This window comes from Leuresthes tenuis, unplaced genomic scaffold (genome assembly GCF_036924035.1).
Source record: "Leuresthes tenuis unplaced genomic scaffold, fLeuTen1.0.hap1 SCAF_5, whole genome shotgun sequence".
Lineage (NCBI taxonomy): Eukaryota > Metazoa > Chordata > Actinopteri > Atheriniformes > Atherinopsidae > Leuresthes > Leuresthes tenuis.
Window position 1 is genome coordinate 23264518 of NW_027325359.1, and position 27040 is coordinate 23291557.

At 40.6% G+C, this 27040-nt stretch overlaps 1 protein-coding gene across 2 annotated transcripts; it reads right to left on the reverse strand.

The window, feature by feature from the left end:
* Positions 1–3320: 3320 nt before the first annotated feature.
* Positions 3321–24567, reverse strand: cdhr5b (cadherin-related family member 5b). Of its 2 annotated transcripts, XM_072386482.1 has the most exons (15): positions 24422–24567; positions 13884–14056; positions 13734–13787; positions 12342–12431; positions 12110–12199; positions 11810–11911; positions 11511–11696; positions 11041–11131; positions 10840–10937; positions 8419–8622; positions 7540–7650; positions 7392–7458; positions 6245–6472; positions 5305–5474; positions 3321–4534 (listed from the first exon to the last, which is right to left on the reverse strand). In XM_072386482.1, exons 1-15 carry the CDS (start codon positions 24510–24512, stop codon positions 3986–3988), a joined length of 2304 nt encoding a protein of 767 aa, XP_072242583.1. In that variant the 5' UTR covers positions 24513–24567; the 3' UTR covers positions 3321–3985. The 2 variants fall into 2 exon arrangements, with proteins under 2 accessions (XP_072242583.1, XP_072242584.1); XM_072386483.1 differs by lacking the exon at positions 6245–6472.
* Between the last annotated feature and the right edge of the window lie 2473 nt (positions 24568–27040).

A 27040-nucleotide genomic window follows, 5' to 3' on the forward strand; every position in this document is an offset into this window, starting at 1 on the left:
TGCAGGGACTGGAGCGGTCGCTTTCCTGCGCTGGAGAAGAAGCCTTCCTTCTGGTAGCTTGAAGACGAGCAGGTTAGTGTGTCTGAATTCACAGCAAATAATGATAAAACTGTCCAAGGGTCGAGTTGGTTTTGGTTGCTGACCAACTCTGATGAGGTGAACTTAATTTCACAAAAGATTGACAAAAAGGTTTACAAGCCGAACGCTGGCTCCTTTTTCTGATCAAAAATAGGTGAGGATGCTGCAGCAGCAGAGTTTAAAACGTGCTATAGAGAGGAGACAGGACGAACAAAAACGCAAAATGTATCTTTCTACTACATTCTTCTCTTTCTGTCTTTGTTCGGACCTTCTTCTTCCATCTCATCTTCCTCTCTTGCCATTTTCAAAGACTCTCCGCCAGACTCTCATTCCATCAATTCGAGCTCTCTGCTCTTCATCTTCTCTACTGATCTGGACCTTCAACATTCTATTTCAATATTCCGTCCATATTCTGTTCAAGAACTTATGCGATCTTATGCCATGACTGGACAATAACTCTTTTCCTCGCGGGTTCCGGAGTTTGATTCGCGGAGGCGGGGCATGACGTAGGCCTACGCTACACTTTCAGCCAATGGTATGCCCGAAACTGTTGTGATGTCTGCCTGGGCGTATTTTGTAAGGCGACCTGCAAGGAGGTTTGCCTCAAAGCAATTCCACTCCTGCATTCCTCCGTCTCATAAACATTTGTTCAGAGGATTCTAAAACACCATAACTTGTTAAGGTATAAAGGGAAAGATATAGCATAAACTTAGGATATAAAGACAGCAAAAACAACATAACATAACATGATGGTTATGAGTCTCAAAATTCAGATGGATATCTGTAGAGTTATGAAGTATGAATAACGAACCAACCAATGTTATTTTCCTGTGTTAAACACAGAATACAATAAGAAACAGCTGAAGAATTGGTTAATAGTTGCATTATTTCATATAAATGTCACATGTCATATGCAAGTTGTTGATTAGTTTGGGTTTAACTATTCAGTACTATGAACCACTCGGGGGCAATGTGGCTCCATAGGATGATTAGTAATTTTCCAGAATAATAATATCTTCCGTATCGTTCCGCGTACGATCATGAAAAAGGTATTAAAATGCAGCTTGTGATATCACTGAGAACATGAAAGAACTTGTACAAAGATACAAAGCACATTTAATACAGTTTCAAGATTCAGCTAAAAAGTGATTCAGGGTGAGATCCTTTGAGAGGTCCATGCAGCGGCTGTCTCTGGCTTGAATCAGAGTCAGGGCAAACTGTCACCATTGTTTACTTTGAACCATATATGGTGGGAGGGGTCCTGTTCTGGTTTTCCCCAATACTCTCCTGAGAGGGTCCGTTGTTTGTTCAGCTTAGTTAGCACTAAGCTATTAATGCATTTATCTAAATTTATGGCACAGGTCTGTGGAAAGAGGGGATGAGAAAACTCCCCAAAAATGCTTTTGTGGGCAAAGGTGGTTGTAAATTTCTCTTCTTTGATGTAGAATCCCCCATCTGGTATTTCCACACTGACCATCCCCACAAAAAGAATGTTGCAGTCATTTGAAATCTTAAGTTTGTATTAAATTCCACACTTGAGTTCGCTACATCAGGGTGCACCTGACCCCAGTTTGGAGCCACAGAAAGGGTTTGAAATACTTAAGACCCCAATAGCCATGAAAGCAGACTAAACAGCTGTTGTCAGAAATGCGTTATTGCACATACTGACCTCCACTACATACATGGTCATGTATTAGCTGCAGCTCCCAAATATAAACTGAAGGGCCCTGGTTTGGTGAGGTACTAGCTTGTAGCTGGGCTTCTGTCAAAACCACCTCTACAGTGACAAGGAGTAAAACAGAAGCAGTCATAACTTTGCATCAGTGGGGCCTTTGGTACTACCTGTACCAAAGGTGACAGGGTAAACAAAGGTAGGACTCAAGAGCAGGATTCAGTGGATGAAAAAAATATACAAGATTTTATTTAGAAGTGGAATTTCGACAAGCAGTGCTGAATCTATGGCCAGGGAAACACTGGAGAAAACAGATAAGCACAAGGGTCCAGGCGGCAGGAGCAACTGGATGTAGAGAGGTTGGTTAAAGGGAGAATCCAAGTGGGTGAATGTTCCAAAAGTTAAGTACGAGATTGCCTCACTGTGATATGGTGGAAACACAACTGGAGGGAGAGGTAGCGACTGACTGGCTGGAGGGTGTTTTCCCCAGAGATTGCAGCAGATAAGCAGGCTGGTGGTGAGGCAGATCCAGGTAAGGCAGAAATGTTGGTGAGATGAGAAGGGAAGCCAGGGGATCCATCAGACTCGGGAGGAACAAGGCTGGGACGAGGAGACAAGGTAAGTGCACAAAACAACTTTTTTTTGTTTTGTTTTTTTTACTAATCAAACCTCTGGTAAGAGCTGGCCAAGTTACCACAAGGATGGCAAAACAATCTGGCAAAGACTGGTGCTCCTGCTGCTCCTTCAGAAGGGTTCTTGATGATGGTAGATGCACAACAGGTGTGACAGCAGGCAGCCACCAGACTCCGCCCAGGTAACCGGGGAAACCTGCTCACCCAGCCTGAAACTCAAAACACACCTCCAAGCCAAGTCAGATCATGACACTACCTCTGTGGCAGTGAACTCAGAGCACAGCATTCAGATATCTATTATCCTGGAACATGGGTCTGTCAACACACTTGGCTATTTAATATGGCTACTATGGCTATTTATGAGTATCTTATCAGCATACCAAATACTTTACAGTTGCAGCTAGGTTGTGGTAACATTACTCACTCAGTCTTAGATATGCCACACTCAGCCACCCTCTTAAAGAAAAAGGCTTTATCATTTAGAAGTACAAAAGGAAAAAAAAATTGTAGTTTTAGCAAAACATCAACGAACTATCTAATTAAATCAACATAACTGTAAATTTTATAATTGTGTTTTAAATGTTTGGCAGCAAAAATATGAATATTTTTGGAAGTGTTGACAGAAATTGTGCTTGTTTTGTTATTTTTGAATAGTTTAGTGTAACAAAGGGTAGTAAATGTGAAGTGGACTTAATACTTTGAAGCCACTATGTCAAACATTATTCAAAGTCACTGATAAACAACTATCAATATTGTTTTTAATATTTTTTATCACAATTGGAAGATACAGTTTAAGTATTATTTTTCAGTTTAAGTACAAAATAGGTTTTTAATTTTGGTTTGATCCAAATATCAACATGAACAATAGCTCTTTTAGTTTAGCTACTGATGTTTGTCTTATTTATTAGAAGTTCAGAGTTCTCTTAGCTTTTGTCATTACGTTTTACAATCTTTGCTATCACATGGCAAACATTTATTACCACGAACAGCAGATTATGGGTTTCTGTTTTTATCTCACGCAGTTCCTCTCTGTGCATGTCTAGTTTTTATTGACATGCTTTTATTCACCAGTACTGATCAACCAAAGCAAGTTAAAAATTAACCAATATACCCATAACTCATGTGATTTAGATCTTTATTTTCGCCCGGCCTTACCTATTTTCAGTGTCAAACCATGTTTACTGCTAATTCCACTGCAAAAAGGAAGTATTAAAAGACTACAGGAAGGAAAAAGTATCTAATAGATTTAACTGACATAATTTCCCCCACATTGATCATAGCCATCTCAAACTACTTTCACACATTAATATAATGTCTTAAATCAGGTTATAATGCAACAGTTATGATATAAGACTACATAAACAATAAGGACTAAAAATTTTACTCTTGACACTAACAAACAGTGCTACGGATTAAATAATTCAGATTCATAATTGATTTTTTTGTCTTAAGCTTTCCTTAAGCTGCTCTCAGTCCTCACACTGTGTCACCGGTCCTATGTGATAGTCTGATAAGACTAAATGTTACAGGCCTGACTGCTGATAAATCAGTCTCAAATTTTATTATGGGTGGTTCCTGTCATGTCTTCATCTTTTGACTTGTCTTACAGATCTACATTCAGTTCATTATCCCTCTCCAAGTCCTCTGCTGGATCCTCAAACTTCACCCCGATTCCACTGTCCAGATCTGTTTCAGCAAAAAGGACCTTAGGGGTCTTTCTCTGCAAATTGCCAGCATCATCTTGTCTGTTGCGGGATGATGGTTCTTCCTCCTCACTTTCATCCTCTCCACTGTCTGGGATGATGACTACCTCCTCCTTGGAATTCGGGTCAATGTCCTCCTTAAACCATACCGACTTGTATCCCTCCTCGACGCGCCTCTCCTTGGTCAGGATGGGTTTCACCTCTTTCTCGTTGTCAGTTTTATCTGAGTTGGTGTCACTGGCGTTGTCAGGCACCAGGGTGTCTATTGCTGTAGATGACTTCTGGATGGCCTCTTTAGAGGAAACATCCCATGCAAGCTTTGGTGGCTCCCCACCAACTTTTATGCTTCCTGCCTCTGGACCACTTGACCCCATGCTTCCTCTATCTTCATCTCTCTGAAAGGCTTCATTGGTGTACTGGATTACCTCTTTGTCACCACCTTTACCTAGCTGTGGAAGGATATTAAGAGAGAAAATACGGGTATGACCAAGAGCAACAATTTAAATCTTTACTGGTAGCCACTGGGGGACACAACACTGATAACATTTCACAACAAAACTCCCCAATTACACTATAAACCTTTATTCTTTTCTGAAGGATGAGTTGTTACTGGATCTACAGCTCAGCCACCTATTCTGCAGTCGCAGAAAACTCATTTGTTGTTTTGAGCAGCTGTATCAAACATTCATATGAAGATGCTTGAAAGAACAAACCATGTTGAAGTTAAAGGCATACTTAGCGACTATTTTTGCACAGCATTTACTCCTGCCCCCCCTTTCCAACTGATATTAACAATTTAACTTACAATATTCTGAGAACTTTACCAATATTGAGACTGAAAAGGTCCAGTTTATCTTGAAGGTGAGTTTTGGATTAAAACACACTTTCTCCTTCTTTTTGACCAGTTTTGTTAAATTCCTAAATGCCAGAAGAATCATCATTATTTTGCTTAAAACCATACATACTGAGCAAGTGAGCCGGGATAACCACATAATACTGATGGGCATATTACCCAGACTGTACTACATACATAAATGGTCTGTCCTGGTATTCATTAATTTTTAGTTATGTGAAAATGCAATAACGTTACCTCAGAACGAACGCATCTGAGCTTTTCAGCCACATTACAAATATAAGTTATTCTTTTGATTTTTTACATTTCTCTACTCTCTGTCGCCCCCTTCCTCTCCTCTTTTCTTCTACAACCCTGTGAACTTACAGAACTTCGAAACACGCTTGCTTCATAGCTCTTCATCCAGTCTCCTTTTCCCTTCTTCATGCGATGAACAAGAAGACCAATGACCACCAGACAAACGAACAGAAGAACGCCCAAAGTTGCACCGAGTGCTGCCATTTCCACCACTCCGTATTCACTTGAGGGTGCAATCACTGCAAGAACAATGGTCAGTGCGTACAAGTGTTACCCAAAACACTGAAAAAAAGTTGGTGGTGAATCTTAACTCTGATGGCAATCTTTAATGTTTAGAAAACCATTACTGGTTGTTACCAGTGAACCAACAAACTAACACCTCAAGGCTAGTGAACACTCAAACTAACATTTTCTTTTCTTCGCAAAATCAATCAAAGTTTCAGGTCATAGTTAGTGTACCAAAAAAGCTGATATTTTGAATGCTAATCAAGCTAACAGTCTCGTAACAAATGTTGGTATTGTAAAAAAATGGTGTTCGAACTGGTCAGCATTCAGAAGAGGAGAGATCATGTTTAGTTACTCATAATCATCAGTAGCGTTAGTTCAAGCTTCAGACAACATGCAAATCTTGAGAGCCCACATTGATAGATTAGCGAAGAGAATCCCAAATTATTTATTTACACGTAATTTCTTGGTGTGCTGAGCCCTGGTTTAACCTTTTATTGTTCTATCTGCTTTTAGTGCTGAACATTATTCTGTGGTTGTTTTTTTATGTCAGCAAGACCATTCCACAATGGTCGCTTGATTTCCACAACAAAGTAGACACAGACTTCTTCGCTTTGCATTTTTACTTAGTGAAACAGGTCCTTCCAGATGCCTGCTGTGTTTTTTCCCCCTTCCTTTTTTGATCATGTGATGCATCAATGAAGTGACGATCATTCTCACATTGCTTGCTATCTTCAAATTGACAGTATTTAATTCAGTTGAGGAAATCTCTATAGATAGCCACCTGGGTGGGATGTTCTTGCAGTGGAGAAGCTTCCATCAGTGGACCATGCAGAATTAGTGGTTGGAGAATCGCCTTCAGTGGACATACTGGAAGTAGTGCTAGAGAAGGTGCTCTCACTGGTTGACATACTGGGGTTGGTAGTGGTCATGCTGTAGGTGGTGGATTCTTCCATGGATGAAGTGGTTATAATGTCTGTAGTGTTCATGGGCAAACTGGTAGTGGAGAGCCCTGGGAGGAGAAGCATGTTTGAAGCATGTTTTACCTCTTGTCCCTGTTTTGTGTTCCTTCACTCCGGACACAAACTAAATTTCGCATTTATCTGTTAAAAAATACAAGTTGCTGGAGTTTTCCACAGTCCATGGGTTTAATAGCACTGATATGTTGTGGTAGCATTTGAAAGCAGTACCAATCACTTTCCCTAAATACTGTTTTTCACACCAAAAGTGCTTTTCAACTGGATTATTAAATGAGGCTTCATCTGCTAAAATAAATCCCTTCTCATTGCCTGTAGTGTTTTGTTTACCCTCAGTGCGGGCTGAGGGCTACAATGTATTAACAAACCAGACCAGCCCAGTCACTAGCATGTAGCTGTCTTGCCGATGGGTAAAACTGATAGTCTTGTAATTTTTCAGTTTCAGAACCACCATGTGAGACTTTATGGTTGGTAAGGATACATTTCTGTAAAGAAAAATCAAGCTGTATCTATGCTTGTAATCCTGAGTGCAGCACCATCAGTGAAAATTTGCTAGTGCACGCTGATTTTTGTGTTCTCATCAGTGCTAATTTGATGGATTTTGTGTCTTTTAACAGTGTTAAAAGAAAAAGCCTGAAAAAGTGTTCGACTAAGTGAAGAGAACCTTGTTGCAGAATGTGGAATCAGAGCAGACCAACCACAGAACAATGTCATGGTAAATATAGCACTATGTCCAATTGGCAAGGACCAGACAGTTCTATGAAAAAGTTCTAAGGTGTTATCAAAATTAAAAGATATGAGGGAATGTTTCAGTCAAGAGAGTGACAAGCAACAAATTCTTTATTCTCTCTGGCATTTTTACTTTTATTTCTATGTCCATGCTGCACTTTGAAGGATAATGCTGCTCCTTGCCATAACAGAGACCTCAGTGAATTAGTTTTTCTTTTCACCTACTTGATTTCACCTCCACTATAAGCTGTGCTGTAGCTCTTTCATCATTAGTTGCGTCCTGAGCCAAAACCTGAAAATGAAGGATAGATTTCAGTGTCTGATAAAAAGACCACCATCATTTGTACCAAATTTGAACAATTTTAAAACTCACCTGCAGGGATAAAGAAGCCTCTGGTAGATCCCTAGTCATGAACAAGAATCCACCAATAATGGAGAAATCACTGTTACCGTCAATCGAATAAGTGATGTGAGGATTTAGACCCTGTTTGAACACATGAAAAGGTTAGTGCTGAAAATTCCCAAAATACTTAATTAGTTATCGAAAACAACTCACACTGTGTATTAAAGTTGCATAATGTCTACCCTATAATATCTGTAATTGTGAAACATATTGCGTTAAAAGTTATGGTAGAATAGCTGCAAATGCATTGCATGCATGCAGCTATTATACCAAAGTTACCCATAAATGTAATTTAAATGTGAATGTAATCCTTTCATCTCATCTTATAGGGTCTAAACATTGTTATCTGGTTTAGACTTGTGACACAATGTCAGTGGCTAATTTAGAAGGGACTAACATGTAATGTGTACATTCTCCTAGTCCAAGTTAAGAGTGTTGCAGAATGCAGTCTGCAGATGTTTAAAACTTTCATTCAAAAACTCAGAGATGTTAATAGAATTTCCAAGAAATTCACAAAACATATTGCAAAGATGACACACAAGAGACACTTGAGATGTTGATAAGATATATAGATTTTTTTCATGTGGAAAAGTACTGCAAGGAAAAATGGTGAAATAGAAGACTACAAATGAAACCACCAATGAACTGAAATGACTGGGTAAATACACTGTGATTTTGGAACTGAATGATGTTACAATCGTGCCAATTCTCCACATACATCAGATTTTTTGATGTTTGGTATTTATATTATGATTTCGTTTTCTAAAAGTCTGATTTAAATGCATCCCAGTAACTTTTCCACCTCGACCAAGCAAAAAAACATTTCATTCAAATAATTTAGGGTTTTACCCCAGTGGCAGCATAGTCCTCATCTGTGGCCAGGATCTGTAAAGGCTCATCTGTGTTCTTTAAGTCCATTGCCATATTACCCACTGAAGTCACGAGGGCTTCGTACTGAAGTCTCTGAAATTGTGGAGGGTGAAGGCTCTTCACCTCTACACTGATCATGACAGTGGTGGTAGCAAATTGATGACTGTTGATGCTCTGAGCAGCCTGGGTGTGAAAAAAAAATATATAGTGTTAATAACATTGATTTCATTTCAGAACATTGCAGTCTTAAATAATGTTCCAAAACCTTATCTTTTCTGCAAAGTAATGCTGGCAATGTCAAATAATGTATGCTTGATCTGAAGTAACGGGCACATTGTAAAAATTGAAAGAAATTACTTTGAGTTTTTGCATATGTTTATTTATGCTGTTGCTAGTGAGCCCTGCTAAGAGATCCAAGACTTGAGTCACAAATCCTGTTTTCTTAGATTGGCTAACACATTTTGTTCTCTGACATGCCTTGATATTTTCCTGATTGCATCATGTCCTTGCATACATCCCTTGTGTCTGGTATCAAACACACAAATATAGCCTTAAATCTTCACTGTATTTTAATGTTAGTTGGGTGTTCTTCTCATGGGCTTCATCTCATCCCCTCTAAAACACTGTATTTTCAAAGAGCTCTTATTTGGTTTCCTCTGCCCACAGAACAATTAAACAGAATGGATTTTATCTTTTGTTTTTGCTGACATTAGTCATGCCAAATTCAGAATTAATTTAATACTTGTACCCATGCAATCCTACTTAGTTTAGTGTATAGTATATGGTACAGGCTAAAATAACCCCTCCAGGACTGCTCCAGGTCATCCAGCTCTTTGAACCTTGAAACAGTTTTAGGTTGTTGAAAGGCCACCTATGTTGATACAAGCTTACATATATTGATGGGTTCCATCTATAACAGAAGTTAAAAGATTTTCTTCTTCTTTATATTCAACTTTTTCTTATTTTCATAATTATTATTATCATCATTATTATTAGGGGTCTAGCAGCGAAGCTACAGAACCCTATTGTTTTAGCTGGTATTCCTATTATTATTGATCTACTTTCCGCTGCAATTGAAGTCTATGGCAGCCCCATTAACGCAATGGTAAAAAGTTGTGAAATTTGGCCCATATTTTTAGGACCATCCCATTAGCAAACTCAACAAGTTTGGTGCCCAAAATCTAAACTCTCTAGCGCCACCAACACGTCAAAGTTTGAAGCACATTCAGCTAAATAACGTTTGACTCGTGTGTCCGAATTTCAAAAACAAGGTATCGTTGGAATCCTTGGATCATGACGAGTCCAACGCATGACGTCATTTTCCGTCTGACTAGATTTTCCGCCATCTTGGATTTTGTTGAAAACCTTCAAAAAGTTTCACAGGTCACAGATTTTGACCAATTCTCATGAAAATTGGCACAGAGTATCTTTGTACGAATCCGCACAAAGGATATGAAGCGGATTTTTCAATTTCGACTTTGTTCACCCAATACAACCAATCAAAGTTAATGGCGACAACGCCAAAAAGAACATGAGGCCATATCTCAGCAACCAGTTGGTCTTTTGACATCAAACTTCTACCAGAGACTCAAGACTCGTTATCTAAGAGGCCCAAGAATTTTGGTGATCTTTGACCTATAGGTGGCGCTATATTTAGCAAAAATGCATTTTTGCTTATATCTTTGGACCCGTTTGTCCAAATTTCACAAATGAGGTACCGTTGTAATCCCTGGATATAGCCGAGGTCAACCAACCCTATGACGTCATCCGCGCCATCTTTGATTGTCCGCCATTTTGAATTATATCAAAAACATTCAAAACGCATTACAGGTCACCCAGATTGTCTGATTTCCACAGGACTTGACACATAGAATCTTCAGACCAAGCCTCACAAGAGCTATCATGTGGAATTTTTTATTCCGTTTCCCTTTGCCCGTAGCAGCCAATCAAAGTCAGTGATGACGCGCCAAACAGGACGTGAGGCCATATCTCAGCAACCATTTGATCTTTTGACATCAAACTTCTAACACAGACTCATGACCAAGTCTGTAAGAAGCCCAAGAAGTCTGGTGCACTTCCATTCAGAGGGGGCGCTATAAGTAGAAAAACTGCATTTTGCTCATAGCTTTGGAGCCGTTGGTTCAAATTGGACAAATAAGGTACCGTTGGAATCCCTGGATGAAGACGGGTTCATTTCAAACACCAAACTTGGTCTATGGACTCATGATGCCTTTCTGAGCAGCCGCAGGCTTACCTGCTGTTCTGCTAGACCCCGCAATCGCTGCTTGCAGCTATATTTATTATCATAATTACTACTGTAATTCAATTTAATTTGCCTTACCTTATTTTGCTTTGCATTCTTTACCTTACTTTACTTTACTTTACTTTACTTTACTTTACCAGAACTGTCAGACTGATTGTCCCCAATACATCAGTTGGCTTCAGCATGGTGATGTTCCCAGTTTTTTGGTTGATCGCAAACAGACCATCATCATTTCCTAAAATAGATACAGACATGGTTACTTTTAACAACCAGCAACTTATTCCTGCACATTGTACAAGTCAATCTGCAAAACTGCTGTCACGATCCAAACTACTTACCTCTAAGAAATGAATACTTTATCTCCTCATTTATTCCAATGTCTCCATCAATGGCATGTAGAGGTCCTGGTTTCAAAGGTAACGCTCCACTCTGAGGAGGAAAAAGCATTTAAGTCCTTGAAAAAGTGATTAAAGAGGTGACAAACTATATAAGGCCACAGTCTGTTTCAGAATGTAGTCAGGTAATCAAACAGCATTTTAAACGTCATTGCAAGTATTGCAAGTGATATCTGAAGTTTTTTGTAACTTGAAGGCTTTTCTTTTTGTGCTGAATTAAAAGCATTTGCGACATAAAATCACTTTAACCTTGCACAATCTTGCAACCTTGGACAGCAAGAAAAAATATCCAGGCCTTCGGGAACCAAGCTCTATGATTACCTGGTCATAATACAATTCTCCACAATTGCTCCATGATTTTTGTCACCAATAGGCTCAGTATCAATGCTGTTACCACTGTGGAAGGGACGCACCTCTTGCTCATTTAAGATGACTCTGCCGGTGTAGCCAGTGCTCTCGCAAATCAAAGTCCCATCCACGTCATGCTGGTTACACGGCTGGAACCATGGAGGTCTGTTATCAACATCTAAGATGGTTATCATTATGGTCGTGGAAGCGGTGAATGAGATCACACTAGGTGGTTCAGTGAATGCCGTGTCCTAAAATATAACATTTGAGAGAGCATAGCTTGCTTATAGAGACAGAGAGAACATTTTTTTACCTAGTTAATAGAAATAAATCCATGTGTAAATTAGCAAAGAGCTATACTCACTTGAACTGTCAATACCACTTGGACATTTTTGACTTTGTCATAGTCAAGACGTGCTTTCACAAGAATTTCTGGGACAGCAGGGGATTTCAGTTGAAAATCATTCTGTAGAAATTAAATGAGATAATAAAAAACTGCCCTAACTATGAAACATCTGCGATCTATCTTGATTTGAAGATGGAGCTCTATCATATCATGGGAATATGGGAGAGAACAACTGTTTAGATATATGTAAACTTTACACCTTTCAATGGTATGTGAGACAATAGGTAAATAAAGACAATGAAGAAAATCAGGCCGTACAGTTTCAGATGTTAGTGTGTAGAAGAGCTGCGGATGTTGATCTCTGTCTGTGGCATCAAAGCGACCCACAGGTGTGTCTACAGGAGACATCTGCAAAGAAAGTACAAATGTTAGAAAAAGATACAATTGTGGCCTCATCTGCTGAATCAACCAGTAACCAGAAAGAAACAAACAAAAACATTACAATTATTTATTCTAACTGATTATAGTCCGGTATTAATTGATGTCTTACCTCATTAATGCTGACACTGTACTGATTCTGGTCAAAGACTGGAGGGTTGTCATTCTTGTTTTCCACGAGAATAATAATGCTGAGACTCAACTGAAAACAAAGAAATAATCAAGCTCTGTTAAGCCAGTCAGGATGACTTCATGACCTTCATCAACGAGAGAGAAAATTAATGGAATCCTTCTCATTATTGACATCATCAGGTACAGCAGCTTTAGAAGTATCGTTAGAACCTGATTTTATTTAGACTATTTTTGTCCAGTCAAGCTCTTTGAGCTAACAACACTAGCTTAATCTAAACCATCAACATGTATTTTAGACTCAATCCCAACCAGACTGTTAAAGGGGAACTCGGTATTTTAAACCTAGACCTTATTTCTGGCATGAAATACATTCATCTACTCACCAAGAGCAGTTTGGTGAAAGTCAGCATCCTTCGGAAGATAATTAGATTACTTGAGATCCATATAACAGAGTGAACGGGGGCATAGATGATGCAGCCTCTAAATAAGGCATTATCTGTCTTTATTTCACCAATACTTTAAGACGAATGAATGAATGAACGTATACTATCGCACTGTTAGTTTGTAGCTGCAATGTTGTTGTTATTGGCGGCTATCGTGGGCTTATAGAGGGCTTTCTACACACCTTTCTACTGCGATGACGTCATCGTCGCCCGCCACTGCAGCACAGCTCATTCACTCCGGTAAGGACGTCCATCATATTCAAAGTTGTCGTCCACGTCGTCAAAATATGATAAATATCCTGCCATGTTGCACAAAACTATCAGTTGCAAACTATGTGTGAAGTTAGCCGACTGTCACAGAGAGAGAGTAAATAAGCAGGGGGGCGTGTGGATGACGTCATCCCAGTAGACAAGTGTGTAGAAAGCCCTCTAAAAGCCCCCCGATAGCCACCAATAACAACAACAGAAGCCATGAGCAAACAGTGCAATAGCACGTGTTCATGCATTTGTCTTAAAGTATTGGTGAAATCAAGACAGATAATGCCTTATCTAAAGGCTGCATATTCAATGCCCTATTCTCTCCTGTTACATGGATATACACAGATCTTGAGTAATCTAAATATCTTTAGGTTTAAAAATACCGGAATTCCCCTTTAAACTTCTTTGTTACCTAAACAGCTTTTTCGGGATCTTGGAAATCCCTCCCCAACAGTTTGAGTGGTTTTAGAGAACCGGGACACTCTCTAGCTTCTTTCTGTCCCTAATGTGTTGTGGGACAGCGCCAAACTCATCCAAGATAATAATTTGTTAGATTAAGCTTTACTTTATTCAAAGCTTCTGTAATTCAATGCGATACTCAGTGAAAAACATTGTAATATAAAAAACAGTCATTGCAATTAAACATGTTCACTTTACGAAGACATTTTTACCTGGTTTTCTGCTACGTCTTTACATATAATTCGAACCACATAATTAGTTTGTATCTGAAAAAAATAAATAAATAAAATTTATTTCTCAACAGCTTTTACAATAGGCTATAAATTGACACATGAAGCACTATTTGTCATGACTCACAATACCTCATAGTCCAACACTTCTGTAACTATCAGTTGGTTTCCTTGAATCCTGAATGGGCCTTCAAGAGGAGATTCAATCATGAGGGTCACACCACCATTCTCGACACTGATTGTTGCTACAACAACATTCACCGTGTTGTTTTCTGGAAAGTTTACAGGACTCGGAGCAGAACATACTGTAGGGAATGAAGAAAACACAGCTGTCATAATTTGACCTACAGTACAAAGTCAGTTTGATCCTAATCGCTGTGTATCTGGTTACAATCTGGTATCTGGTTATATGTAATAAGACTATTTCTGACTCTATTTAATGTCATTAAAAATTTATCAAGTGTACAGAAATAACATTTTCAGTTTGTTTAATACGAGCTGGCTTCTTCCTCCAAGTATTGTATTTACTTAATGAAAGTGGGAAACATGACATAAAGACTGCAGAATGTTACTGCGTATTATGTGTACGATTGAATAGAATATGAGTTTGACACTGTTACCGAGAGAACCATACAACTATGTGTAGTGTGGTAACATGTTTACATCAAGGTGGCTCAAATATTAAACAAATGACCAAGCTACCTACCCAGATATATATATATAACTGTTATATGCAACTGTTCAGCTTTGTTTAACTCATAGCATTGTAATTATGTCATAATAATATAAAAAAATTCCAATCATTATTCACCTACTCTACCTACCTACTTTGACTATCAGTAGAAACTGAAGTATTTCAGATATGCTGAGTTATACAACGTAAGTTCTCTGTACGGTCAAATGAATTAAATTGTTAATGTCAAGTGAGTACACAATAGATTATAAACTGTACTATATAACACCAAAAGTTTTGTTACATTCAGTTTTGATTAATAAAAGTAACATTTTTGACCATCATGTCCATCACGTCTACATGTCTCATTGAAAAATAATATTTTCCTTTTTCAAAACTCTTGAAAAAGCTGTGGCATCCTCATCCAAGCTTGTCCATTTCATCAGCCAGTGATATCACATTTCAAGGGAATAAATGGTTTACATTTCTGATTTTTTGCTTTCCAGTTTGTTTCCAGCTCTGCATCCACAACCTCTCCTCTCCAATTCATTTAGATTTGGGATTTTCACTTTGGCTTTGGGAATCAGCTGTTCCCATATGCAAACAACATTCCCATCGCCATGGCTACACATTATAACAGAAAAAAAGCCAGAGTTACCATCAGAAATTATTCCAGCAGCAAAGCATCTTAACCAGTGCAGAAAAACGTTTTAAAAATGTATGTTTTCATAGAAAAAACCTCATTAGAAAATCTCAAGAAGATACAAGTAAGTGCAGAGCTACTGCAGCAGGCTACCACTAGAGTTGCTCCTTTCCAGAATTTAAAATAAACGAATAATCATTAATAAAGTATCTACAATAAAGTGATTAGTGTGAGACATCACAACTAAAGTTATTGTAGTAATTTGTGAGTGGGGACAGTACAGACAAATAATAATAATAATAATAATAATAATGTTAAAAAGTAGTGCAAGAGTGAAGAAAAGTTAAAAAGTTGATGGAACTAAATAAGTAGTCACAACATAAGTGTTAACAACAGTGAGTGGTTCTTTAGGTCCCAAAAAAGGTGCCGTTCATCGGTGAAACAGCAACTCAGAAGAAACTATCCTTCAGTATGGTTTTTGTTGTCTGAATGATGTGCAGCCTCCTGCTGAGGGGAGGTGGCTGAAATCTGCTTTGCACTTGCATCTTCTGATGCAATATGAGATGGATGTAAAGCTTCAATTGATTGTTCTCTTTGACTTAGGGCCCATTCACACCAGAGCTATTTGGTCCGCTTTAAACGGACCAGAGTTAATTTCGTCAGATAGGAGGGCCAGGTGGGAAAACTTTGAACTTTGGTGCAGACCTTTGGTCTGTCTGAAAACCTAGGTCTGGTGCGGTTCGTTTACAGTGGGAAATGCAAATGGCCTTTTCAGCGGACCAAAGAGAGGACGTGACATAGAGCGTTTGTGTAACCACAGCACGTCATATTCTCTATGCCATCTTTTTAGGTTCTGCTTCATTCATCTTATGTACAGAGCAATGTGCTGGATAGCTCACTGCCTTGCCTGCTACTCATATTGGGCAGTTTCTTGTGAAAAAGTAATTAGGTTTGAACACCAAAATAAAAACAGAAACCCTAAGATTGCATTATTTGGTATTGCTCCATTGTATGTTTTGTCTTGTGAACAAGATCACTTATACTTTTTTCCTTCCTGGTTTGGGGGAAATACCGCCCCAAACGAGCAGTTGTTGTAACTACATGACGTTGTCCAGGCAGTTTTGACCCCTTTCAAAAGTGCAGTGTGAAAGTGAATCAAACCAAATAAAAGTTTAAAATTATTCAGCATTACCCGCCCAATCAAGTTCCCCGGCCTATCCTGGTTTGAAAGTGCCCTTAACCACCCGCTGCAGTGTATGAGTCTGGTCTTTTTTGCTTAAGAATGTTACAAACTGAATTAAATTAGCTGAAAATGTCATACACTGCTTGTGATATTTTGGTTCTGTTATGTGCTGTGTATTTGGTTTAGTTGCATTTTATTTATTCATTTAATTTTTGTTGTGGAAGTAGACGCGGACCGAAAAGAAACACCGGCGGCAGGGATCTCAAAGGGACGATCGGACACCAAGGAACAGTGCATTGGAGGCTCTGGGTCGTACAGTGGCAGAAGTAGGAGCTTCTGCCCGAAAGCTGTCCCCGTGGTGTTGTTGTGGGGACCAGCGGGGAGCATCAGGGACCAGCTGGGCTGAGTAGCCAGGAAATGGGATTTGCTGACGTGGCAAGGGCAAAAGCCTAACCAATGGTCGCACGAACTCTGTATTTTTAGTAAAGGTTTTAATTGTGTTTTTATGTTTTTAAAAAAGAGGGATCCCAGCTCTTTTTAAGGACATTTTTTTTTTATAATAAATGTTTCTTAAATTGTGCGTCTCTGCTGTGGCTCGTCAGTACCGCTCACACTCGTAGTTTTAAGGAAGAACTATAATCAGTGGAGAGGGGTGGTTGGTAGTTTGTGGTGGATTATTGTAAGTAAACGATGATGCCAATTTATCCTGGTGCCCCTTGGGTACCGAAATTTCACGGGTCTGGGGGAGATGTGAAATACCAGGACTGGAAAGCACAAATTAAGGGCATTTTAGAAGTACAAGAGTTAACAGAAGCACAAAAAGTTGCAGTTTTGTTGGGAGCATTGAGTGGGGAGGCAAACGACAAGTTGATGTTTTAGATCAGGGGGATCGTGAGAGAGCTGCTAGGATTTTTATTGTATTAGATGCCCTTTATGTAGAGAAGGTCCCATTGTCGGTGAGAAGGGCACAATTTTTCGGATGTGTTCAAAAATCAGATGAGCCGGTGCAAGCATATTTGTTGCGGCTAAAAGAACTTTATTGTGCACTGCGTCAGAACGACCCAAATGAGGCCCCCACTGACTCTCACCTCAAAGATCAGTTTTTGTTGGGCCTTGAGGGAGGGCCTCTACTCCAAGCTCTGAAAATGTTTGCCCGTCATAACCCTGATGCCACTTTTGCCCAAATACAGCAAGAGGCTTTGTTATTGGAGGGGGAACCACAACGCACCAAATGGCCAGAGGTTGTATGTGCAGCAGTAGGTGGGTCTAACTACCCCAGATCACGTTCACAGACTGATTGGAAGCACGAGCTCAAGAAAGAAATTATGGAAGAGATGCGAGACCAGCTCACTGATTGGAAGCATGATCTGATTAAAGAGCTGAAATCCTGGGCCACAGACCCCTCCCAGTCCAATCAGCCCACTTATCCTAAGGTCTATGCTCAGCCACAGTTTAAGCCCAAACGCTCTAGAACTGGTAACCCCCACAGGTGGGATGAAAATGGAAGACCCATCTGTGGGCAGTGTAAAGAATCTGGCCATATTGCAAGATTTTGTAAGAACTCCTCAGAATCCACTTCTGCTTTAAACTGATTCACCCTGCTACCAAGGTCCAGGTGGCAGGGTCGACAGCTGTCAATGATTCTCAAAGGACCACCGAACTTTTTGTTGTAACATGCCCTGGAGTGGATTTATCTGTAGGAGGTGTTAAACTACAGGCTCTCTTAGACACTGGCTCCCAAGTTACTTTGATGCATCAGAGCTTATTTGCCAAACACTTTCCCCAACACTCCACTGATCGTGTAGGCACAGACATGTCCTTTTTGAAACTCAAAGCTGCTAATGGACTCAAAATCCCTTATATTGGCTGTGCTGTTATGGATTTTGAAATAGAGGGGTTAACTATACCGGATCGTGGTGTAGTAATTGTGGAAGATGAGATTACCTCCTCACCATTGATAGTGGGAATGAATGTTATCCACCCTTGCTGGAGTGCTGTGTTCCAAGGCCCAGGCGGACCAATTTCATTCTCTTGCCAGCATTCAAAGTCACAGCGAGCCTGGAGGAATGCGTTCGCTGTGTGCCAGAAGATTGCTGCCACCCCTGCTGATGGCTTCTTGGGTTACATCTGGCCAGCGAGACGCACAGGGATCCAGGTGCCGGCCAGAAGCGAAGTGGTGGTGTGGGGCAGAGCCCGAACGGGTCCTGGCGGTAAGGACTATCTTGCAATGGTTGAAGGTCACCAGGAGCCGAGTACTGTGAGTGTTGCAAAAACATTGGTTGTGGTTAATAATGGCAGAGTTCCTGTACGAATCCGCAATCTGAATCCGTTCAGTGTGTCCCTGAGCCACTACCAGAAGTTGGGCAAGCTGTTTCACGTGGAGGAGGCAGATGTGTCGGGAGCTAGGAGTGTGAGTTTGACCCCGGAGGCCTTTTTTGACCTAGATAACCTAATCAACAGACCAGATTTAACTGAAGCGGAACAAGATTAGGCGAAGGAGCTCCTCAGGAAATGGGAGAAGGTGTTTGCCACCCACAAGGAAGATTTTGGAAGAACAGGTACTGTAAAACATAATATACCCACTGGTGACGCTAACCCGATCAGGGAGCGTTTCAAACCATTACCACCTATGATGTACAAAGAAGTGAGGGCACTTCTCTCCGACATGCTTGAAAAAGTGGTGATATGCGAAAGCTCTAGTCCATGGGCAGCACCTATTGTATTAGTGAAGAAAAAAGATGGTTGCTGGAGGTTCTGCGTAGATTATAGGAAGTTGAACTCTGTAACCCACAAAGATGCTTTTCCCCTCCCTAGAATTGAGGAGACGCTGACCTCCCTCACCAAAGCAGAGTGGTTTACCACCTTGGACCTGGCAAGTGGATATTGGCAGGTGGAGATGGACCCTGAAGACCGAGAGAAAACTGCCTTCACTACACCACTGGGTTTGTTTGAATTTCAACGGATGCCTTTTGGTCTCTGCAATGCTCCTGCTACTTTCCAACGCTTAATGCAACAGTGTCTTAGTGGCCAAATTGCAGAGTCCTTGCTTGTATATCTGGATGACATCATAGTGTACTCCCCAGATTTTACAACACACCTTCAACACCTGGAAGATGTCTTTGCCCAACTGCATAAACATGGGCTGAAGTTGAGACCAGACAAATGCAATTTACTACAACAACAAGTGAAGTTTCTTGGTCATGTAGTAGACAAGCATGGGGTTCGTCCAAATTCATCAAAGATTTCTGCTGTGGTTGACTGGCCCACACCGACCAATGTCAAAGAAGTGCGAACATTCCTTGGCTTAGCTGGGTATTATAGACGTTTCGTCCCAAATTTTGCAAAAATTGCCCGCCCTATGAATGCATTGCTAAATGGTATTTCTAATTCTAAACGATGTAGTGGACAAAAAGTGGACTGGACAGAAGAATGTCAATCTTCCTTTGATCATCTAAAAACTGAGCTAACCCAGTCTCCAGTATTGGCATATGTGGATTTCACCTCCCCATTTATTGTCTATACTGATGCCAGTAACCATGGACTGGGGGCTGTGTTGGCTCAAAAGCATGATGGACGTGAACGTGTTATAGCCTATGCTAACCGTGCCCTGAACCCCACTGAAAAGAATTATGCTAATTATAGCTCCTTTAAGCTGGAACTTTTGGGATTAAAGTGGGCGGTCACCGAAAAATTTAAAGACTATCTTAACGGAGCTAAGTTTGTTGTTTATGCAGATAACAACCAGGTTGGGTGCCACTGAACAGAGGTGGGTTGCGCAGCTTGCCTCTTTTGACTTTGAGGTGAAGTATCGTGCAGGTAAAGAGAAAACAAATGCAGATGCTCTGTCCAGATTTCCTGCTACTGTTGTACCATCTGCAGGAGCTCAGAGTCCAATACCCGTTGTCAATGGAGTTGACGTGGCTGTATCTGTGGACCATGACGACATCTTGGTGTGCGAGGATGAGGACTGGGGGACCTTACAAGATGGCGATGGGGACATCCAACCCGTCAAGAGGTACATTGAAAGGGGATGCTGGCCAGAGAGGTCGGAGAGAAAGGCTCTGCCTGCACAGACACAGCAACTGTTACACCACCGTAAGAAATTTTACATACGAGATGGTTTGTTGTGCCGCAAAGTTATTGATCCTCACTCCCATGAGCTACGCCCCCAGGTCATCTGTCCAACCGCCAAGCGTAGGATCGTCTGGGAGAAGTACCACAAGGCTGCTGCACATGCTGGCGTGGAAAGGACCCTGTCAGGCATGCAACGTTTCTTCTTCTGGCCCAATATGGAGAAAGAAGTACGGGAGTATAACTCAGGGTGTGTTTGTTGTGGTTTACAGAAGGATCGAACAGAACCTATAGCTCCATTACAACCCATCTCTGTGTCGTATCCCTTAGAGGTTGTTGCTTTGGACTTTCTTTCTCTGAGACGACCTAGTGACACTTACCAAAATGTGCTTGTCATGACAGACATGTTCACACGTCACGCGTTGGCCGTGCCCACCCGATTTTGATCAGACTGCAAAAACAACTGTCAAAGCAATTTGGGCAAATGTTATTCAAGTTTTTGGCTGCCTCTCCAGGTTTCACTCAGATCAAGGTCCTAACTTTGAGTCTGACCTAATGAAACAATTATGTGTTATGTATAATGTGTCCAAGAGCAGAACCACTCCCTACCATCTGGCTGGAAATGGCAGAGTTGAGAGATTCAATCAGACATTGCTTAACATGCTACGCACTCTTGAGGCAAATCAACGGAGCAAATGGCCAGAGCACCTCCCTGAGCTTCTACAAGCATACAATAACACTGTACACAGTGCGACAGGTTTTGCTCCTGCATATCTGATGCTTGGCCGTCACCTCAGGCTCCCAGTGGCTGTTAGTCTCGGGGTTGCCCCTACTCAGCCCTGCCAAAATACAGTAACATGGGTCAATGAACACTATAAAAGGCTGAAGTCTGCCTACGATCTGGCCCATCAAAAAATGGGCGTTACAGCTAGTAGGGAAAAGGACATTATGACAAGAAGGCGCATGCCCCCTTGCTTTTACCAGGAGAGAGAATATGGTTGCTCGATAGGAATAGAGAAGGTCATGGGAAGCTGCACAGTTGGTGGAACCCAGAACCACATGTGGTGGTAGAAACTGTGGGGGATTCAGGTCTGATCTATAGGGTTAGGCCTGAGAAGGGAGGAAAGGAAAAGACCCTTCATAGGAATGCCCTTAAACTTTGCGTTGGCCCTATAGAACAGGCACCTGAAGATATTCCTGCTCCTGAGAAATCAACCAATGTCCCAACACCGATTTTATACTTTCCACCAGGTTTTAGGGCACTGGCAGAGCCAACCGGTGCACAGGATTTGCCACGGCGATCAGCCCGTGTAAACTTAGGCCAACCACCTGCCCGTTTTGGCAGGGACTGCCAAAGTTAAACTGTGGGGGGATGTCATACACTGCTTGTGATATTTTGGTTCTGTTATGTGCTGTGTATTTGGTTTAGTTGCATGTTTATTTATTCATTTGATTTTTGTTTTGGATTTCTATAATTTCTAATTGTGTGGTTATTATACATATAGTTTGAGTATTACATGCATGATTGGAACAGGAAATAGAATTTCAGGCAGTGAATGCACCCATTGACCGAGAGCTGTGTCAACCAATCGGCTGTTGGACCACGCCCATTGACTGACTGTAAAAGCAGGACAGGTGGCCGGATGAGCAGAGCCTTTTGTTGTGGAAGTAGACGCGGACCGAAAAGAAACACCAGCGGCAGGGATCTCAAAGGGACGATCGGACACCAAGGAACAGTGCATTGGAGGCTCTGGGTCGTACAGTGGCAGAAGTAGGAGCTTCTGCCCGAAAGCTGTCCCCGTGGTGTTGTTGTGGGGACCAGCGGAGAGCATCAGGGACCAGCTGGGCTGAGTAGCCAGGACATGGGATTTGCTGACGTGGCAAGGACAAAAGCCTAACCAATAGTCGCACGAACTCTGTATTTTTAGTAAAGGTTTTAATTGTGTTTTTATGTTTTTAAAAAAGAGGGATCCCAGCTCTTTTTAAGGACATTGTTTTTTATAATGAATGTTTCTTAAATTGTGCGTCTCCGCTGTGGCTCGTCAGTACCGTTCACACTCGTAGTTTTAAGGAAGAACTATAATCGGTGGAGAGGGGTGGTTGGTAGTTTGTTGTGGATTATTGTAAGTAAACGACCACCCCTGTCTCCCCGTGACAAAAATATTGAAGCAGAAACCATGAGAGAGCTGTTTGAATCTCTAAACACTTAGAGATCCTATCTATTTTTGCATAGGAAACACTTGAACATCCTTTATGAAAGACAGGTGATAATTCCATTGCACAATTCCTTGCAGGCCTTTTCTAGCAATGCTTGATTATTTTTATCATGTTGAACTAACTGTGATTTTTAAAATGTTTCTTTCCTTTATTTATTTACAAACCTTGATTATAAAGTGTTATTCTGCACAATCTCTAATATAATGTACATAAGATACTTTGTGCAGAAATGTGGGGAGAAAGCCATAGATTAAGTATCTCAAACAATTTTTTGGGGAATATTTGTTGAACATTTGTAATTTCAGTGCAACAGACCTAAATCACAGTTTAGTGTAAGTGAGGTTTAATTGTCATTGCAGTGTGGTTTTCTTTTCATAAGTCAATAAGATTTTTTCCTACTAACTTTCTTTAACCCCATGACATTTTCTACTGACGTCAAGGAAAAGACCTTAGGAAAAGAAGATAGGAGGTCATTCATTTTTACTATTTGACCGGACCCTATGTGTCTCTGCTACTGTGCAGCAAGCATACCACACAAGTGATGCAAGAGATTAGAGAAGTCTCCATCTCACACCTGTTGACGGAGATGAGTGTTCCAGTGTTTGGCTATTTTATTTGATTTTCTTGCCCAGAGTGTGTACATTAGAAAGAAATTGTGACCGAATGGCTAATTTTCTAGCAATAGCTTTTAGCCTTTTAGCATACCGAACCTCTCAACCCTCATTTGCTTCCTTGTTCTCTCCTTTTGCCTATAAAATGGCACAATCTTGAAGAGCTGCAGATAGTTATGGCGGCAACTGCTCCTAGCACTGGTGGAAACTAAGCTGGGAAGTTTTAATTTAGTTAAAGAAGTTCAGCTGGACTATACCTTAATGAGGGTCCACACACATGGTGCTTAATGTAACTAACACAAAGATCTAGGAAAGCTGCTGCACTGAAGCTATTGTCATGGTCGTCTGTGTTTTTGTTGTGTTTGAGTCTGTGCTTTTTCCTGTTTCTATTGTTGAGTTTTTAATTTACAAAGTAAATTTTCATATTCTGGTCAAATTTTCTTCCTGATTTTATTTTGTTGTTCATTCCAATTAGTTTGGCCTGCCACATGTCGTTACTGTCTGATTGCCACACCTGTTTTACATAAAATCATTATCTCCCTCGGTTTAAATGCTGTTTCCTGTTTCTTTTCTATTGTCCTTTTCCTTACGTGTCAGTTTCTCCTCCGCCCCTTATCTTGGTATTGAAAATGTAGTTTTTGGATTTTCTACTTCAGCAGAGACTTTGGTTCTTTACTTAGCTGTTATCAGCTAACAAAGCTGTTCAGTTCAGTCTTCTGGTTGCCTCCTGCCCACCTGCCACCTCCTTTTCTCTCCATGGATTGTGACAGCCATCATGGAACATAGACCAAGTTGGGAAGTATATTAGTGAATTAGTAATGGGTTGTTTTCATTTATTTATTTTTTTTGTCATAAACCATAGCACTTCCTTGTCCACTCAACACTCAATTTGCTTGTCCAAAGCAATATACCTTCCTCGTACCAGTGATTGTCAGGTTAGGCAAAAAGAACCTAGACTTGAAGAGATTTTATGACTTGTTAGAGAAAGAAATATTTCACTTCCTAATTTATCGTCATCAGTGAGGACAAATGTCTCCACCCCTGACCTCTTTAGCTGATTCGATGACACAACACTTCCTGTTTCAGTTACCATTTCATTATTTCATATTTTTCCATTTATTTTCCATTTATTCATCCAAATTTACAATGTTAGTCATTACAACTAATTTTATGTATATGTTAGCACAGTGTAATGAGTCTATAGTTTATTCAGAAGAGACACTATCAGAGAGATAACACAATTAAACCTCAAGGGAAGGTACAATAACTCACTCTGGCCAGTCGCTGTGGATGTTTGAAGCAGAATCAGAAGTAACAAACTGAAGAACTTGCTCACAGCAAAGTGTGGATAAATCCTCTCCATGTCTCTGTCCGTCCTACGTGAACTGAACGCTGTGTGTCTATTCTCTGCTTATCTGCTTGCCATTATGGCTTTCTGTGGACTTTTACCCATCATAAAAACCTAGCTGTCACGTCTGTTTGCTAGGAAGTCTTAAAAAAATCTGCTAGTGTGACAAAATGCCTTTTTTGATGGATTAGACTTAAACATATTATCATGTCATAGCAAATGCAGAGGTGAAAATGTTTAATGCAAGCATTGATTATTTGTTCCTTCAAATTTCATACAAGCATGTCATCTATGGTCCTCTGCTTTGCACTCATTACTTTTATCAAGATGTTATGTGTCCTTATTGACAACCATGAAAAAATAATATAACACGCACATTAAATCAAGAGGAAGCCTTCAGAACTGAAAAAAGAAGGCAATGTGAAAGTGTCAAGAACTGCAGTCCTTAAAAAGGCCATTAGACATTGGATATTAATCAGCTTTATAGCAGTAAATACAAAATACATGTTGCCCATTTCAAATATATTTAAACCACATTATATACACTGCTCAAAAAAATAAAGGGAACACCTAAACAACACACTGTAACTCCAAGTCAATCACACTTCTCTGAAATCAAGCTGTCCAGTTAGGAAGCAACACTGATTGTGAATCAAGTTGCCTGCTGTTGTGCAAATGGAACAGACAACAGGTGCAAGACAACCCCTATGAAGGAGTGGTTCTGCAAGTGGTGACCACAGACCACTTCTCTGTTCTCAGCCTTTCTGGCTGATGTTTTGATCACTTTTGCTTTTTGTCAGTGCTCTCACTCCAAGAGGTAGCATGAGGTGGTGTCTACAACCCACAGAAGTTGCTCAGGTAGTACAGCTCATCCAGGGTGGCACATCAATGCCAGCTGTGGCAAGAAGGTTTGTTGTGTCTCTGCTGTGTCCAGAGCATGGAGGAAATACCAGAAGACAGGTCAGTACACCAGGACATGTGGAGGGGGCTGAAGGAGGGCAACAACCCAGCAGCAGGACCGCTACCTCCTCCTTTGTGCAAGGAGGAACAGGAGGAGCTCTGCCAGAGCCCCGCAAAATGACCTCCAGCAGGCCACTAATATGAATGTTTCTGCTCATACTGTCAGAAACAGATTCCATGAGGGTGGTATGAGGGCCCGGCGTCCACAAGTGGGGCTTATGCTTACAGCCCAACACCGTGCAGGGCAATTGGCATTTGCCAAAGAACCCCCAGATTGGCAGATTCGCCATTGGCGCCCTGTGCTCTTTACTTATGAGAGCAGGGTCACACTGAGCACGTGACAAATGTGACAGAGTCTGGAGAAACCATGGAGAATGTTATGCTGCCTGCAACATCCTCCAGCATGACTGGTTTGGCCAGTGGCGTGCACAGACTTTTTGAAGGGCAGGGGCGGAAAGAAAAAAAAGGGCACATATAGCGCATCCTCACCAGTGTAGAGGGCAGTTTAGCACGCGTTTTGGAGCCCAAGAGGGCAATTTAGCAAGCGTTTTGGCTCGCGAGAGGGCACTTTAGCATGTGTTTTTCAACAATCAGGCTACAAGGGGGGGCAACCTAACCTGAAGTTGGATCAGCCTATAATGTAATTTTTCTGCTTTTATTTTGAGTATGATTCCAAATCCAGACCTCCATGGGATAATAATTTTGATTTAGTTGAGTTATTGAGTTATTTTGTTCCCAACGCATTCCACTATGCAATGAATAACGATTTTATGTGGGACCTAAAGAACCACAGGCAGTGTGAAGAATGATAGTGAGACAGGTGTCTCCTTTGATATCTGCTGTGGCAATACAGGACACATCTCAAAGTTAATAAATTAAACTGAATGCACTTCGTCACAAATAAAAACAACTACATGAAATAAGCTTTAATACTTGTGTCAATAAGATGTTTTTGAATCATTTTCAGACACAGATGCACATAACACCAAACACTCTTTACATTTTTTAATATATTTCTATGTTCAGAGAGGTTATCAAATCACCCTCACTAGTGAGGGTGCCAACACAGAATCACTCAGTAAAACAGTTAAGTGGCTTAATTTAGGAGTGACTCGCCTTAATTAATCTGCTAGGTATTGGTAGCGCTGGTAACAGTCTAAGGTGTTTCAACTGTGGATGATTTTAGCATTGAATTGTTTTGATGTTTATCACGTAGGTAAACTACACCCAGGTAACAGAAATGAACAGAAAACAATATCCAATAAAGGCCCTCTTTCTCTGTGCATTTTGTTTTGCTCACTTCTCTGTGGCCAGCTTCCATGTCACAACAGTCAGGCCTCATAAATGACGCAAATAAGTCAAGCACAATTTGGCTCTTATGGAGCTATGATAAGCTATGATAAAAACTCTAAAATGTGCTCACTCATATGTTTTATTTCTTCATGGTGATTGAGGTGGCAGCTTATTTAGAGTGAGTGTACTTTTTATGCTCTTTCATACTGATAGAATCACACACTATCATACCATTTAATTATCCAAGCAACAATCACATGTCTAGAAGACATTCAAAGCTGAACGCTAGA

Coding starts and splice junctions, on each gene's coding strand:
- cdhr5b (XM_072386482.1), bottom strand. CDS start 24,512: ATGGAGAGGATTTATCCACACTTTGCTGTGAGCAAGTTCTTCAGTTTG. Junction 8,623..10,839: donor CAATCAGTCTGACAGTTCTG/GTAAAGTAAAGT, acceptor TTTCACACCCAG/GCTGCTCAGAGCATCAACAG. Junction 7,651..8,418: donor AGGACTATGCTGCCACTGGG/GTAAAACCCTAA, acceptor GTGTTCAAACAG/GGTCTAAATCCTCACATCAC.